General features: G+C 45.6%; 1 protein-coding gene across 1 annotated transcript in view; it reads left to right on the forward strand.

The window, feature by feature from the left end:
• Positions 1–15,402, forward strand: part of PREX2 (phosphatidylinositol-3,4,5-trisphosphate dependent Rac exchange factor 2) — a 288,646-nt gene that overhangs the window by 212,186 nt on the left and 61,058 nt on the right. The window contains exon 35 of the mRNA XM_026662446.1: positions 1,220–1,334. Coding sequence (XP_026518231.1) covers positions 1,220–1,334 — 115 coding nt within the window. The remainder of the gene's footprint in view (positions 1–1,219; positions 1,335–15,402) is intronic.

A 15,402-nucleotide genomic window follows, 5' to 3' on the forward strand; every position in this document is an offset into this window, starting at 1 on the left:
TAGGAGGCAATTTGATCATTGGTCTTTACCATCTTTTGGACAGAAGCAAAATTATGAACTCTATAAGTACTCAGAGGAACTGTGATTTGCATGTTCTTGAACAATGAATGAATTATTTACTGACTGGTCACATTAAGAATTGTCATGAGAATTAGTATTTGGTGTGGAACTGGGGCTCGGAACCTGCAAGCTGTCCCCATAAGAATTCTGCTTATTAGATGCATTTTCTGATCGTTCTCTTGGGTAACTAACTCTTAAAATTTGTATAGTGCTTCTCCCCCACAGGTATTTAACTGAAGTCCCATTTCTATATTATGAGATTAATCTAATAAGATCAGAATGTGAAGATCTTGATTTCTCAGCTGCACACTCATAGGTCTTTTAAAGTAGGTATGACTCAGCTATAAAAACGATTTAACATCCTGACTATCTACATTAAATTGAGTGGTTTTTTTGTTTTTGTTTTGTTTTTGTTTTTTTGTGTGAACTAGAGCTGGGAAAACTGTGCCAAAAGTATAAGGGTTAAATGATTTACCTCATCACTCTGTCATTTTTCACTTCTCCGCCCCCTCCATTTAATTTAATTATAGATGTATATACATTAACTGACAGGGAGTCAGAGTAAAGTTTCCATGACACTGAAAACATTTCTGATCCCAAAGTAGAGATTTTTTTTCAGTCCACGAAGGCATTTTCCAGGCTGTCTGGAAAAGTTTTTTAGTGGAGCCTGGTCCTGAGAAATACTGAACACCTGAAACTTTCGAATAAAGCAACTGGAGTTTCAGGGGCTGCACGTATCCCAGGATCAGGCCTTGTAAAAGAGAGACATTATGTGTCCCTTCCTTTTCTGTAGCCTAACCACTGCTACAGTATCTCATTGTACCAGAGGTTTCCAAGGTCACCTCAGAACTAAAATCTGTTCTAAATTGTGCCTGTGTATTTACATTCAGAGGGCAGAAGCACTCTAATTAGAATCACAGAACTGATATTAGCCCTGTCTTTTACAGTTTTTCTTAAGGGCAAGAAATGTTTTTCTTGTAAACGAAGTTTTAGAGAAAGATCTGTAGAAATTTGATGACACACAGAAACAGCTTTGCAATCAATGTTGAGGGTCACAGCCTCAAGATTAAGAAGTATGGCACTAGACTGCAGACAGGTTCTAAGTGCAGAGAAAGAGTATAGTAAATATTTAATACTTATTTTTTCTCTCTTATCACAGCACTGGAAAGCATGGAAGGATATTATTACAGAGACAATGTGTCAGTAGAAGAATTTCAAGCCCAGATTAATGCAGCCTCACTGGAAAAGGTCAAACAGTATAATCAGAAACTCAGGTAGGTAGTGAGACAGCCTTCCCTATGGTGGCTATGTAGACTTTATATTTTAAATTAACCTAAATCAGACATTCTCAGATTGTGGTCCATGGAGCACTGGTAGCAGGGCCGGCTTTATGACCCGCAGGGCACGATTCCAATACCGGGCGGCGGTCCCGGGCTTCGGTGTCACTTTGGTGGCGGGGGGTTGATTCCGGGTCTTCCGCGGCACCGAAGGACCCCCCGCCGCCGAAATGCCGCTGAAGACCCCCGTGTTGCCGGCACAGAGTGCCCGAGGAAAGCAACAGCGGGGTTCGTTGCCCGGTGTGCGTCGCGCCAATGAGCACACCAGGGTGGAGAAGCAATCAAAGTTTTATTTGAGATCTCAAAGCGGTGCAAAGAGACTTGGCACGTCTCAGATCAAGCACACCAACATAAGCAAGTTTTCTCTTTTTATGCTTTACTGTAACTAAACTCTTCCCTTTCCCCCTCCCTTCCTCCTATAGTAGTTACATTAAGCAGTAGCAATTATATTTAAGCAGTTAAGTCATCTTGGCGGCTATAAGTCTAGCTTGTTAGTAACTCTTCTGTGAACCGTTATCTTGTCCTTTTCCCTTTGATCTGTTATTTTGCCTTTCAGCCAGAAGCATGCAGGCCTTATTAGTACCGCTTTATACCGGTTTGAGCGGTGTTGCAACTGATAACTGACTGTTACACATTCCATTCTCTGTTGCTGGCTTGTTAGGTCGATTAAAGTTCAAACATGGAGGAGCTTTGGTTAATTTAGGCCTAGTGCAGGAAGGCTTCATCAACACTCGAGGTCTTCCACCCTCCCAAGTTACCTAGGGTTATGCCTAGTGACACCAACACCCGGAACGGACACCCCAATGCCAAAATGCCGCCGAAGACCCCTGGAGCGGGGCCCTCTTAGGCGCGGGGCCCGATTCCAGGGAATCGGGGGAATCGGCTTAAAGCCGGCCCTGACTGGTAGTTCACAGGGCACCGGCTGGTCTCATGGTTCTGGCTCTCCTCCTTGCATTGCTAAATTGCATTGAAAGACAAGTGAAAATAATGAAATTGTTTCCTAATATTTTTCCCTGTACACTATTAGTATAGTTGCTGCAAGGTTGTTGTTTGATTGCATATGAGAAGGGAACAGTCTGGGTGATCACAAAAGTAATGGAAAGTGATATCTGAGCCAACCTCTCTTATAAGCACCCACATATGTAAAAATTTGAGAACCCCAATCAATACTCACAATTCTTTATAATGTAGGGAAAATGACTTAGCAAAATGTTAAAGACAAGAAATGATTCCCTTAAAATATTTTGTAACAGAACTAAAAATTTCTATTGTAATTCTGTGGAAATATTATTTTTATAAAAATATTAGGTTTACATTTGATGGGGGAAGGTGCATGGGAGGGATTAATTTACAGATTGTCCCACAACTTTTAAAGGTGGGTGTGAACATCCAACACTTAGTGGGAGTTTTTGCATAATGGGTTTAGATTCAGGTTAATCTCTAGTTTATTTTCTAGTAAATCTAGAAAACTATAATGCCATTTCAGTGCATATACTCAAGCAATTCAAGAAATAATCTATCAGTTTCAGTTTAAAGTAAGATTGAAATGCCTCACCTAGGACAATCTAGAGTTTTTGTGCATACCAGTTAAATTAATATCTACCTTGAGATGAACACCATAAACTGATATACTTAAATTCCCTAAAGGACACTGATAAATGCTATATTGCTATATCATGAGTTACAGCTGTATTTGGTTAATGAATTGATGTATTGATATCAGAATTGTTAAATATTATAATCTAATTTTGTAGATTATTTACTTAATTTCTACAGAACAGGATTTAACAGCCCACGCAGTTTTTCTGGAAGCTCAATACCATTGTGTCAACAAAAAAAGAAAAATAAACATGGGTATTTGCTTCAACTGCAACTAAGAGATATGCACATGTACTGTACAGTGTGCATAAAAAGATCACAAGATGGTGCATTCTAGTAATGATTCCATGAGGAAATAACATCCAGTGGAATTTTTCATACAGAAAAATTTCTGCTTTTATTTATATGTAAAGTAATGTAACAAGCCCAGGAGAATAGATATTAGGCGTTTTCACTGCATTTGTGGAAGCCATTTCTCTGAGTAGGCTATATTTGTAGATGAATTTTAAAAAGGCTCACTGGAAAATCAAGAATGCAGTAAAATTGTGGCTTTTTGTTTTTCTAGCTTCATGAGGCTGATGAAATCTGTAATGGTATCTGGTTCCCATTAGCTCTGAGAAGGTGGGCGGCTTTTAAAAGAAGAAATGAGAAGTGGGGGAAAGAACGATGAGATAAAGATGTAGGAGAAAGGGGAAGGAGGAGGAAAGAGAACACAGTCATCCTGTCCAAACTTTTCTTAAAGTGACAGTACTTGGATAGGGAACAGTGAGCAGTATTAAAAAAAGAGTGAAGATCCCAGTATTAAATGTACAGTTCCTTCCACTCACCCTTTTCAAGAGAGGTTCTCTGTGCTTTTCTTCTGAAAATATGTCTAGGTGTACATAGTGTTCTTCTGTTTTACCTCATTGATGGACTTTCAGAAATTCCTTTAGGAGTTCGTAAAAGATATTCAATAAAAATTGTGCATTTCCTTTCTGTTTACTATATCTGTGTCTCTGCACTTTTAACCCAACTGTCATTATAATAATTAGGCACCCTATTGCATTCACTCTTCCCTTGTTTCATTTACTGTCATCCAGGAGCATGTTCTCAGTTTCTTCTACTGGTTCGTTTATTGTGGAAGTACTTGTGTGAAACATGGGTTCTGCAGCTTTCTCTGACCATGGCAACACATGGGCTAGCTGAGGCCGGCCTTTCACTGAAGAAGTTCTACTTCCAAATTACTTGGCTCTTACACCAGCGGCACAAGACAGCTAGTTGAGGAGGTTTACTATCCAAGGGCCTGACCTAAAGCTTACTGAAATCAATGGCAAAAATCTCACTAACTTAATTGGCCTAAAAGTGCTGATGCTGCCTGATCCTACTTAGCTTGTGTGAGCTGGAAAGAGCACAGAACAAGGTGGCTGCTGCTGTGCATTATTATGTTCTTCCTATCTTCGTTCCTGCTGCAGCTTTAATGGGATACAGTACTCTTAAGGCCATCTTTACTCACAAACCTGACCGGTGGCCAATCTCTAGGACAATACTTTTTCAAAAAGTCATGATTAAACAGTCAAGATTTACCAAAAATTTCATAGGGGTGTCGAGTGGGTCTTTTGTATTCCCAGTATAGGAAAAAAAACCTGTTATGTCCAATACTAATGTGGTAAGTGTTTGTAAGTGCTGACTTTTTAATGGTGATCATACCACATCCCATAAATGAGGGACAAGGGAGCTTCAGGAATTAACTGCATATGTGATATAATGTGAAAATAGAGTACAAGAAATCCAGAAAAGCAGATGCTAATATTCTTGTTCTGCCAGTTGCTAGTCAGAATAGGTGTTTGGCTAAGAGACTCTAATAAAGTAACTATAGCAGCAAAACTCAGTGACATTTGGATAATAGTTCTCAAAGAAAACCATAAAATTGAAATTAAATATCTCATGGAAATGTATGCATGCTCCCTGGAAGTACTGGAAGTATAACTTTTAACTCTGCAGGTAGTAGAATCTACTAGGGCTGTCAAATGATTTAAAAAAAAATATTTGCAATTAATTGCAGTTTTAATCACACTGTTAAACAATAATAGAACACCAATTTAAATTTATTAGAAAATTTTTTGGATGTTCTACATTTTCAAATATATTGATTTCAATTACAGTACAGAATACAAAGTGTACAGTGCTCACTTCATATTAGTATTTTTTATTACAAATATTTGCACTGTAAAAAAGATAAAAGAAATAGGAGGGTATGCTTTATTCATCATACATAACAGGGAGGTTGAGTCCATGCTTTAATTGCAAAACACAACCTTAATGATGGAACTCTGACCAGTGATATAGCAGATATGTTGGCCTAGATACAAAACTGCTCTCTTTGACTCTGAGTTGGGCAGTCATAAAACTTTAATCTTTTACAGTTCTTGTTTTTAGGCATTTGCAAGTACTATATATCAAGACTGAAACATAAATCATAGGATTTTCATGAGGAAGCTATAGTACAAGATGTGTATGGGGGAAGGATAGAACCTCTCTCCATTTTTCTTATTTAACTCAACCCTAGCAGTTTTAATCAAATCACTACTATAAGGAACTTATAATTTTAGTGCAGTGAAGTATTAGAGTTGCTACAGAATTCCAGAAAAGATGCATCAACACGTAGGAAAACCTTTATCTGTGGAAAGCTGTTACTTCAGAAGTAAATAAAGAAAACTATGATTTTTTTAAAAACAAATTTTAATATCTGCACCATACTCATTCTTAATGGGTGTAAATTTCTTTTTCACGCTGCTAGCCAGATTGCATTTATTTTTATAGTTAACCAAGTGTCGCCATTTCTGTTTCCCTGACACTTGCAGGGAAAAAAATTCTATTTGCAAATTGGGAAGGTGGTGACAGTTGCCAGCATTGTAAATTTATTCTGACCTAAAGGTTTCTTAATGAGAAGTTGTTGCGCAACCAGGAGAAAGCAATTAAGTCAGCAAAGATTTTAAACGTCTTTATTACTATATGTTTGATAACTCAGCAGTTATCTTCTAAGTTAGAGGAAGAATATAAAGAGCTTATTGTTGTTAATGCCACAGAATGCTGCTGCAGCGGCATTGTTGCTGCTGCTCAGTGCTGCTGTTCTTGGAGTTTTGATGTCAGCTGCAATAGCAAACAGCGCTCCATGTTAATTCAGTAGAACTCGATGTTATTCATAAGAAAGACCACAGGCTCGGTTCAGTGGCGAAGGCACTTGGCCAGGTTTATTGTTGGCAAAGCACGGTACTGGTGCCCTGTGATAAGGTAAAGGCCCACTAGGGTCCTATCCCCTTGACCTATACAAAGTTGCCCCTCGTATGACTTCTTTTATACACTGATACAAGACAGTTACCCATTACACTCCAGATGTTGTTAGTTACCACTCTTATACCTTGTGCCTGCTAGTTCGAACAAAACATCCTCATCCATTATCCTGTCATCCCATCCTTATCTTACAGAGGGTCAGTGTATTCCTGTACAGTCACTTGGAAATTTGTTTACATCGTTACTTGAGAACTCTGGGTATTCTTGCACCATCCTCTCCAGTCAGGGAAGTGCTTCCTTCATTAGCCAATTCCTGCTGTGTTACTATTCTACCAAAGCCAGACCTACTCTGGTTCACATCCTTTGGTTCACATTTTTAGTTATGCCTAAGGCTCCAGCAAGGCCTACACTCATATGCCTTAGTGATACAGTAGCTGATATATAAGTGACCTCATCCCATCTCCTGATGTCCCACATGCCCAGTCTTCTCCTTAACCTCTCACTTACTTCTGACTCTTTCCCCTCACAATACAAGCATATGCTAGTTTCTCCCATCTTAAAAAATACCCTTGAGTAGAGCTGAGCATTTTTTCCAGCAAATAATTATTGACCAAAAATACATTTTTTGGTCAAATGACATCATTTGCAAATTCAGGTCAAATTCAGCAAATAGTTTTTGGTCTAATTAAAAAAAATGAAAACAATGTTCTTCAAAAAGTCTAAATGGTCCATTTTGATATTTTTAAATGAAATGCTTCAACTTTTTGTTTCAAAACAACATTTTGCTTTGAAATTTAGCTAGATTCATAAAAAAAATGTACACAGACAACAAAAGTGCTCCCCTCTCAGCCTATGCAGGCTCTGCTGTCCCTCTGCAGGTAAACGATAGGCATGCTCCAATTCCTGAGCCGTCCAAGCATCTCCCTGAAGTGTCCAGCCCTTGTTGCACTGGATACTCATAGTACTCACAGATTCGCTGCTCCCAAAGAAGCAGTAGACTCAGCTTACTGGCTTTGCCCAGGTCACCGCTCCTTGTAACAAACAGCACTTAGATATGTTTATAGTGAAAATAAGGAAATGTTTATTTAACAAAGAGGAGAGATTCAAATAACAGCAAGTAGAAATATTGGAAACAAATGGTTACATATAAAATCAGAACATGCATTCTAGAGCCTAAACTTATTTAACTAGATATTTTCACATTATATAGAGCAAAGCTCTTCCCAGAGTCCTTCTAGCATTTTTCATCCAAGGCCGGCTGTCATCCTTTTTCTTTTTATTAGACAGAATATGCTGCCAGCTTGTCCCCTGGGTAGAGGATACTGTGTCTCTTTTGCAACTCCTGATCTATCAAAATAGTACTCTGATCTTTATTAATAAACCAGACACTCTCCTGCTGTGTGTTCCTTCCTGTAGATTTCGCAGTCTCTTGTTAATTTCACAGTCTTGATTAGCTGGTGGCTCAGTATGCAAATAGACTTACATTGTGAGACACACAACGCACAATGACCAGAGATGAACTAAGCATCTACTATCCCCTGCCTGAACAGGATCTGTCTGAGACATGTCACCTCTGGGGACCTGCCTTTAATGTCCAGGCTTTAAGAACATAATTTCCAGTATAGATGCATAACTTTTTAAGTGTTATCTGTACACACGTTCCACAATGATTATGATGACCAGTGAGCTACTGGCTCTGAATAGAGAACTTTCATGATGCCCTTTGGTGAATTATTGTGCATATACTTGACCCAAGGGATCTCTGTAAAATTCTGTGCCTCTCTGTGCTCTCTGCCAGTTGTCACAACGAGGTTCCTGGGTCACAGTTCCACAGAGCTCTCTCCTTGGTTCGCTTCTCTTCCCCCCTCCATGCCTTGTGTCTGAGTAATCTCATCCACAAACACAAATTCAACTACGACTCACTGATCTGACTCTATTCTAGACCTGTTTCCTTCTGGCCAAACCAAAATCTCAGCCTGTGTCTCTGACATTTCCTCATGGATGTCTAGCAGTCAGCTGTTGCTCAACATGGCTAAAATAGAGCTCCTGATCATCCTCCCTAAGCCGTTCCTGCTACCTCCTTTCTCCATCACTGTGGACAACATAACCATCGTGCCAGTCACTCGGTCCCATAACCAGAGTGTGATCTTTGACTTCGACCTCTCTCTAAGTTGTCACCTCCAGACTATGTTTAAAGCTTGCTGATTCTTTCTGCATTTTATCTTTACATTCTTCTTCGAGTGCTTGCTCATGTCCATTCCAATAGGTGTGTGTGCGCGCCGCGTGCACGATCATTGGAAGGTTTTTCCCCTAGTGGTAACCATCGGGTCAGCTGTGGAGCCCCCTGGAGTGGCACCTTCATGGTGGTGTATATAGGACACTGCCGCCCTGCCGCCTACTCAGTTCCTTCTTAACGCCAGTGATGGTCATTGGAGCTTCCTTCAGTCTCTTGCTTTGCAAGTGCCTACTTAGTGGTTACCTTCTAGTTAGGTGTAAATAGTTCTTGAAAGTAGTAGTTTAATAGTAGTTATAGTTAGCGTCTTTCGGGGGGTTCCCCCCCAGCTCCCCTGGCCGGGGTATGCCTCGGTCTCAGCGATTTAAATCCTGTGAACACTGTGGGAAGCCTTAAGTGCCTGGGTGAGGGCCATCAAACAGATACGTGCTCCATTTGCAGGAGCTTTAGACCCAGGATGAAGAGGGAGTGGGACTATCGCCTCAAGCTCCTTTTAATGGAGGCGGCTCTTCACCCTCAGCCAGCACCGGAAGTGGCACCGGCGACATCGGTGTGCATTTTGTACTGGCTTCGGTACGGGATGCCTCAGCACTGAAAAAAGACTCCTCCAGGGAGCATAGACACTGCTCCCCGGCTCACAAAGCAGGTTTGAGCATGCAGCACTGCTCTCAGTCCCCGGTGCCGCATAAAAAGAAGAAGAAGGCGGACAGGGGTTGGTTCCCCATCAGGAAACAGCACAGGGATCCCAGCGGGGTGTGTCCTATGTCAGGGCACCCACAGCCTGGCCCTTAGATCTTGGCACTGTCGACTCTGGTCCTGCCAGGGGCTCCATCGAGTCTGGTGCTTGTGGACTCCCCGTCTCGGGAGGAGTTGGAGGACAAGATTGATCTTCTCTCCATGCCAGAGACCTTATTGCCTTGACAGCACAGTCCCCGGCCCTGCAGGCATGACCACTGGCACCCGTCCAGGCAGCGTTGTGAGGCCCAGCACTGGCGATGGCACAGTCTACTGCACCTTTTGCAGCACCGATGGTGGCACCGCCACCCATTCAACACTGGGGCAAGCCAACGATGCTACGGCGCTGCTCCTTGTCACCGTGGTACCATTCCCCAGCACCATCGGGCTCCACCCCTCCATAGTCTTGCTCAGACTATTCGTCGGACTTTGATACTAAGTCGTCGATCTCCCAACATAGTTGGTCGGTACTGGTCTGAGTCCCGGCACTGCAGATCATGGGACGTGCTGGCACTGGTGGTATCCTGGCCCCCACAATGGCAGGGCCCGGTACGGTGGCCCTTTTGGACTCCTTGGGCCTACCATCAGGCTCAAGGGCAGGGGTCCAGAGCTATGTCCATGGTGTCCGCGCCCTGTGCTCCTACTTCAGCCATGTCGGTGCTGCACCATACTTCCATAGCACCTGAAGACTCCCCATGTGACAAGGACCCTGGGTCTTCGCAAGTGGGTGCAACTCTTGAGCCAGCACCCCATGTGGTACCAGCGCCACAGTCCGCCCCAAATAGAGCAGACGTACCCAAGCCACCCTCCAGAGAGTCTGAGGGTCAGGAGGACCTGGTCCCACAGGCCTCATCATCCTCTTCACCGGATGAGGCGGTGGCTGGCACCTCTACCACCACACTCCCTGCGATGGAAAATAGGGTGCACCAGGACCTTCTTAGGAGGGTGGCCCAAAACTTATACCTCCAGGCTGAAGAGGTGCCAGAAGACTCGGACCCAATGTTGGACATTCTTGCCCCAGAGGGTCCTTCTAGGGTAGCGCTGCCCCTTATAAAGACCATGTAAAGCACCACAAAGGTGCTATGGCAGACCCCGGCCTCCATACCTCCTATGGCCAAAGGGGTGGAAAGGAGGTACTGTATTTTGTGCCGCAGAAGGGTATGAACACGTTTTTACCCACCCTCAGCCTGGAACATTAGTGGTGGATGCGATGAACCACAAAGAGCAGCAAGGTCAACCGGGTCCTGCCCCAAAGTCACGGACCTTTTTGGCCATAAAGTCTACTTGACCAGGAGGCTCCAGCTTTGCGTTGCTAATCAGGAAGCGGTGCTCAGCCGCTACACCTTCAATTCTTGGAGAGCGCTCGCTAAGTTCCAGCAATTGCTCCCGTCAGACTCATGCCCGGAGTTCGCAGCACTTCATGAGGAGGTCAAAGTGTGTCAAGGACCTCCCTCCAGGCTGCCCTAGACACAGCTGACTTTGAGGCTCAGACCATGGCCACAGCAATCACCATGAGATGGAGCGCCTGGTTACAGGTTTCGGGCATACCCCCGGAGGTCCAGAACACCATTCAGTACCTGCCCTTTGACCATGCGGGCTTGTTTGCCAAGAACATGGACTCCCGCTTGCATAGTCTGAAAGACTCAAGGGTGACATTGAAGTCCCTGGGGATCCACACTCCCGCACCCCAAAGGTAGGCCTTCAAACCCCAGCCCCCCTCCCGCTTCTACTCTGGACCCCCGAGGCAGGAATAATAGGAGGCGCCAGTCGCAGTCCTCCTCAGGCCAAGGTCAGGTCTCATCCAAACAGCCCCCAGGGCCAAAACCTAACTTTTGAAGGTGCACCCAAGGACGGAGCACCAGGACTCAATCTGGATCCTTCCCTTCCCTTTGTGAACCGGCTATCCCACTTCTACCGTGCTTGGTCCCATATCACAACAGATCGCTGGGTTCTGAGCGTGATAGGGTGGGATATTCTATCCAGTTCTGTTCCCTCCCGCCTTCCCACCCACCTTCCCCATCCCTCTTCAGGGACCTTTCTCACAAGCAACTCCTTCTCCAGGAGGTGCAATCGCTCCTCGGTCTGGGAGCAATAGAGGAGGTTCCTCAAGAGTTCGGGGCAAGAGATTTTACTCCCGATATTTCCTTATCCCCAAAGGCCAGGGGTGGACTGCGACCTATTCTGGATCTTTGAGACCTCAATGCATTCATCAAGAAAGCCAGGTTTCACATGGTCTCCCTCGCCTCTATCATTCCTTCCCTGGATCCGGGGAACTGGTACTCTGCCCTCAACATGCAGAACGGTTACTTCCATATCTCTGTTATCCCAGCCCTGACGGTTTCTTCTCTTTGTGGCCAGCGGCCAGCACTACCAGTTCACAGTGCTCCCGTTTGGGCTTTCGATGGCTCCCAGGGTGTTCACGAAGTGCATGGCAGTTGTGGCAGCCTTCCTCTGTAAACGTCAGGTACAAGTATTCCTGTACCTGGACGACGGGCTCATCAAGGCCAAGTCGCAAGCACAAGTGGAGGTGCATGTGGCCCTGGCCTGCACCACATTCCTCAGGCTGGGCCTCATACTAAACATGCCCAAATCCATGCTGGTCCCTACACAAAGAATAGAGTTCATAGCGGCTCTCTTGGACTCTGTGCAAGCCGGGCATCCCTGCCCAAGCCACACTTCCAAGCCCTCAGGGACATTATCGAGAACCTCCGCCAGTTCCCCACAACAACGGCCAGAAACTGTATGACGCTTCTGGGATATATGGCGGTGTGCACATACGTGGTCCACTATGCCAGACTACATCTCAGACTCCTCCAGGTGTGGTTGGCTCAAGTGTACAGACCCAGCCGAGACCCACTGGACAGGATAGTTACCCTTCCATTCTCGAGTCACTACTCTGGTGGCTACGGACGCAAGTGGTCTGTGCGGGAGTTCCCTTTGCCAAACCGCAACCTCCCATGTCGCTGGTCATGGACACCTCGCCACTAGGGTGGGGAGCGCACCTAGGCAGTATCAGAACTCAAGGCCTATGGTCGCAGGCAGAACTATCACTGCACATTAACGTGCGGGAGTTGAGGGCAGTCTGTCTGGCATACCAAGCATTCCAGAATCACCTTCAAGGCAGATGTGTGTCAGTGCTCACAGACAACACTACGGTGATTTTATATAAACAAACTGGGTGGTGCTCGCTCCTCTCTTGTACTAGGAAGGCCCTAGAGGTCTGGGAATTTTGCATCGCCAACTCGATACACATACAAGCGTCGTACCTCCCGGGAGCGCAGAAGGAGCTAGCTGACCGACTCAGCCACTGGTTCCTCAGTCACAAATGATCCCTCAGGCTGGACAATACCCTTTCAGTTTTCCAGAAGTGGGGCTTTCCCCACATAGATCTGTTTGTGATACAGAGCAACAGGAATTGCCAGTGGTTCTGCTCCTTTCTGAACCACAGCCCAGGCTCCATCACAGACACTTTTCACCTCATGTGGATGAGTCACATGCTCTATGCATTCCCACCCTTCCCTCTCATACAGAGTCCTCCTCAAGGTCCGCCAGGACAGGGCTTTGTTGATCCTCATAGTGCCTGCGTGGCCCCACCAGGACTGGTTCACCACGCTGTTAAGCCTGTCAATCAACAGACCAGTAACCCTTCCCTTATGTCCGGACCTCATCACTCAGGATCTCATCGCTCCAGCACCCCAATGTGGAGTCATAGAAGCATAGAATATCAGGGTTGGAAGGGACCTCAAGAGGTCATCTAGTCCAACCCCCTGCTCAAAGCAGGACCAATTCCCAACTAAATCATCCCAGCCAGGGCTTTGTCAAGCCGGGCCTTAAAAACCTCCAAGGAAGGAGACTCCACCACCTCCCTAGGTAACGCATTCCAGTGCTTCACCACCCTCCTAGTGAAATAGTGTTTCCTAATATCCAACCTGGACCTCCCCCACTGCAACTTGAGACCATTGCTCCTTGTTCTGTCATCTGCCACCACTGAGAACAGCCGAGCTCCATCCTCTTTGGAACCCCCCTTCAGGTAGTTGAAGGCTGCTATCAAATCCCCCCTCATTCTTCTCTTCTGGAGACTAAACAATCCCAGTTCCCTCAGCCTCTCCTCATAAGTCATGTGCTCCAGACCCCTAATCATTTTTGTTGCCCTCCGCTGGACTCTTTCCAATTTTTCCACATCCTTCTTGTAGTGTGGGGCCCAAAACTGGACACAGTATTCCAGATGAGGCCTCACCAATGTCGAATAAAGGGGAACGATCACGTTCCTCGATCTGCTGGCAATGCCCCTACTTATACAGCCCAAAATGCCGTTAGCCTTCTTGGCAACAAGAGCACACTGTTGACTCATATCCAGCTTCTCGTCCACTGTGACCCCTAGGTCCTTTTCTGCAGAACTGCTACCTAGCCATTCGGTCCCTAGTCTGTAGCAGTGCATGGGATTCTTCCGTCCTAAGTGCAGGACTCTGCACTTATCGTTGTTGAACCTCATCAGGGTTTTTTTGGCCCAATCCTCTAATTTGTCTAGGTCCCTCTGTATCCGATCCCTACCCTCTAGTGTATCTACCACGCCTCCTAGTTTAGTGTCATCTGCAAACTTGCTGAGAGTGCAGTCCACACCATCCTCCAGATCATTAATAAAGATATTAAACAAAACCGGCCCCAGGACCGACCCTTGGGGCACTCCGCTTGAAACCGGCTGCCAACTAGACATGGAGCCATTGATCACTACCCGTTGAGCCCGACGATCTAGCCAGCTTTCTATCCACCTTACAGTCCATTCATCCAGCCCATACTTCTTTAACTTGGCGGCAAGAATACTGTGGGAGACCGTATCAAAAGCTTTGCTAAAGTCAAGGAATAACACATCCACTGCTTTCCCCTCATCCACAGAGCCAGTTATCTCATCATAGAAGGCAATTAGGTTAGTCAGGCACGACTTCCCCTTGGTGAATCCATGCTGACTGTTCCTGATCACTTTCCTCTCCTCTAAGTGTTTCATAATTGATTCCTTGAGGACCTGTTCCATGATTTTTCCAGGGACTGAGGTGAGGCTGACTGGCCTGTAGGTGAGACTGAGGTAGACTGAGTCCCTCCACCTCACGGCGTGGAAATTCCATGGTTGAACCTGTTGGAGCTCCAATGTTCGGACTCAGTGAGAAAAGTTCTCCTGGGAAGTAGGAAACCTTCCACCCAAGCCATGTATCTGGCAAAGTGGAAGCGATTTTCTATTTGGTCCCTGCAGAAGGGTATCCCACAGCAGCAAGTGCCAATTCCCCTCGTTTTGGACTACTTACTGGACCTGAAGCAACATCATCTATTAAAATGCACCTGGCCACCCTCTCAGCCTTCAACCCAGGGGCAGTCAGTAGATCAGTCTTCGGAAACCCCACGGTGGGCCTTGAGGCTTGGACAGGCTTTACACCCCCACACCACTGGTGCGGCAGCCCATTCCTCAGTGGGACCTCAACCTAGTTTTGTCCGGGCTCATGGGCCCTCCATTTGAGCCCATGGCCACCTTTCCTTTCTCCTACCTCTTTTGGAAGGTTGCCTTTCTGGTGGCTATAACATCAGCCAGAAGGGTCTCTGAGCTCAAAGCGCTTACCTCCGAGCCCCCCACCATCTTTTACAAAGACAAGGTTCAGTTGCGTCCTCACCCTGCGTTTCTATCCAAGGTGGTCTCCCAGTTTCATGTGAATCAGGACATATTTTTACCAGTCTTCTTCCTTAAACCTCATGCCACTGGCAGAGAGCGGATGCTCCATTCCCTGGATGTCAAGCATACCCTAGCCTTCTACATTGAATGCACAAAGCCATTTCGTAAGTCACCACAGCTCTTTATTGCAATTGCTGAAAGGATGAGAGGGCTTCCCTTCTCATCCCAGTGCATTTCGTCATGGATCACGTCCTGCATTAGAATGTGCTATGACCTGGACAAAGTTCTGCCCCCGCCGTTGACGGCGCACTCTACAAGAGCTCAGGCTTCGTCCACAGCTTTCCTAGCGTATGTCCCTGTTCAAGACGTATACAAGGCAGCAACATGGTCTTCCATGCACACCTTCACGTTACACTACGCCATCACCCAACAAGTGAGGGATGATACAGCATTCGGCAGGGCAGTCCTACAATCAGAAACCAGGTGAACTCTGACCCCTCCTCCAGAGAAAC

The sequence above is a fragment of the Terrapene carolina genome, unplaced genomic scaffold (assembly GCF_002925995.2).
Source record: "Terrapene carolina triunguis isolate 2854851 unplaced genomic scaffold, T_m_triunguis-2.0 Scaffold58, whole genome shotgun sequence".
In the NCBI taxonomy this organism is placed as follows: Eukaryota; Metazoa; Chordata; order Testudines; family Emydidae; genus Terrapene; species Terrapene triunguis.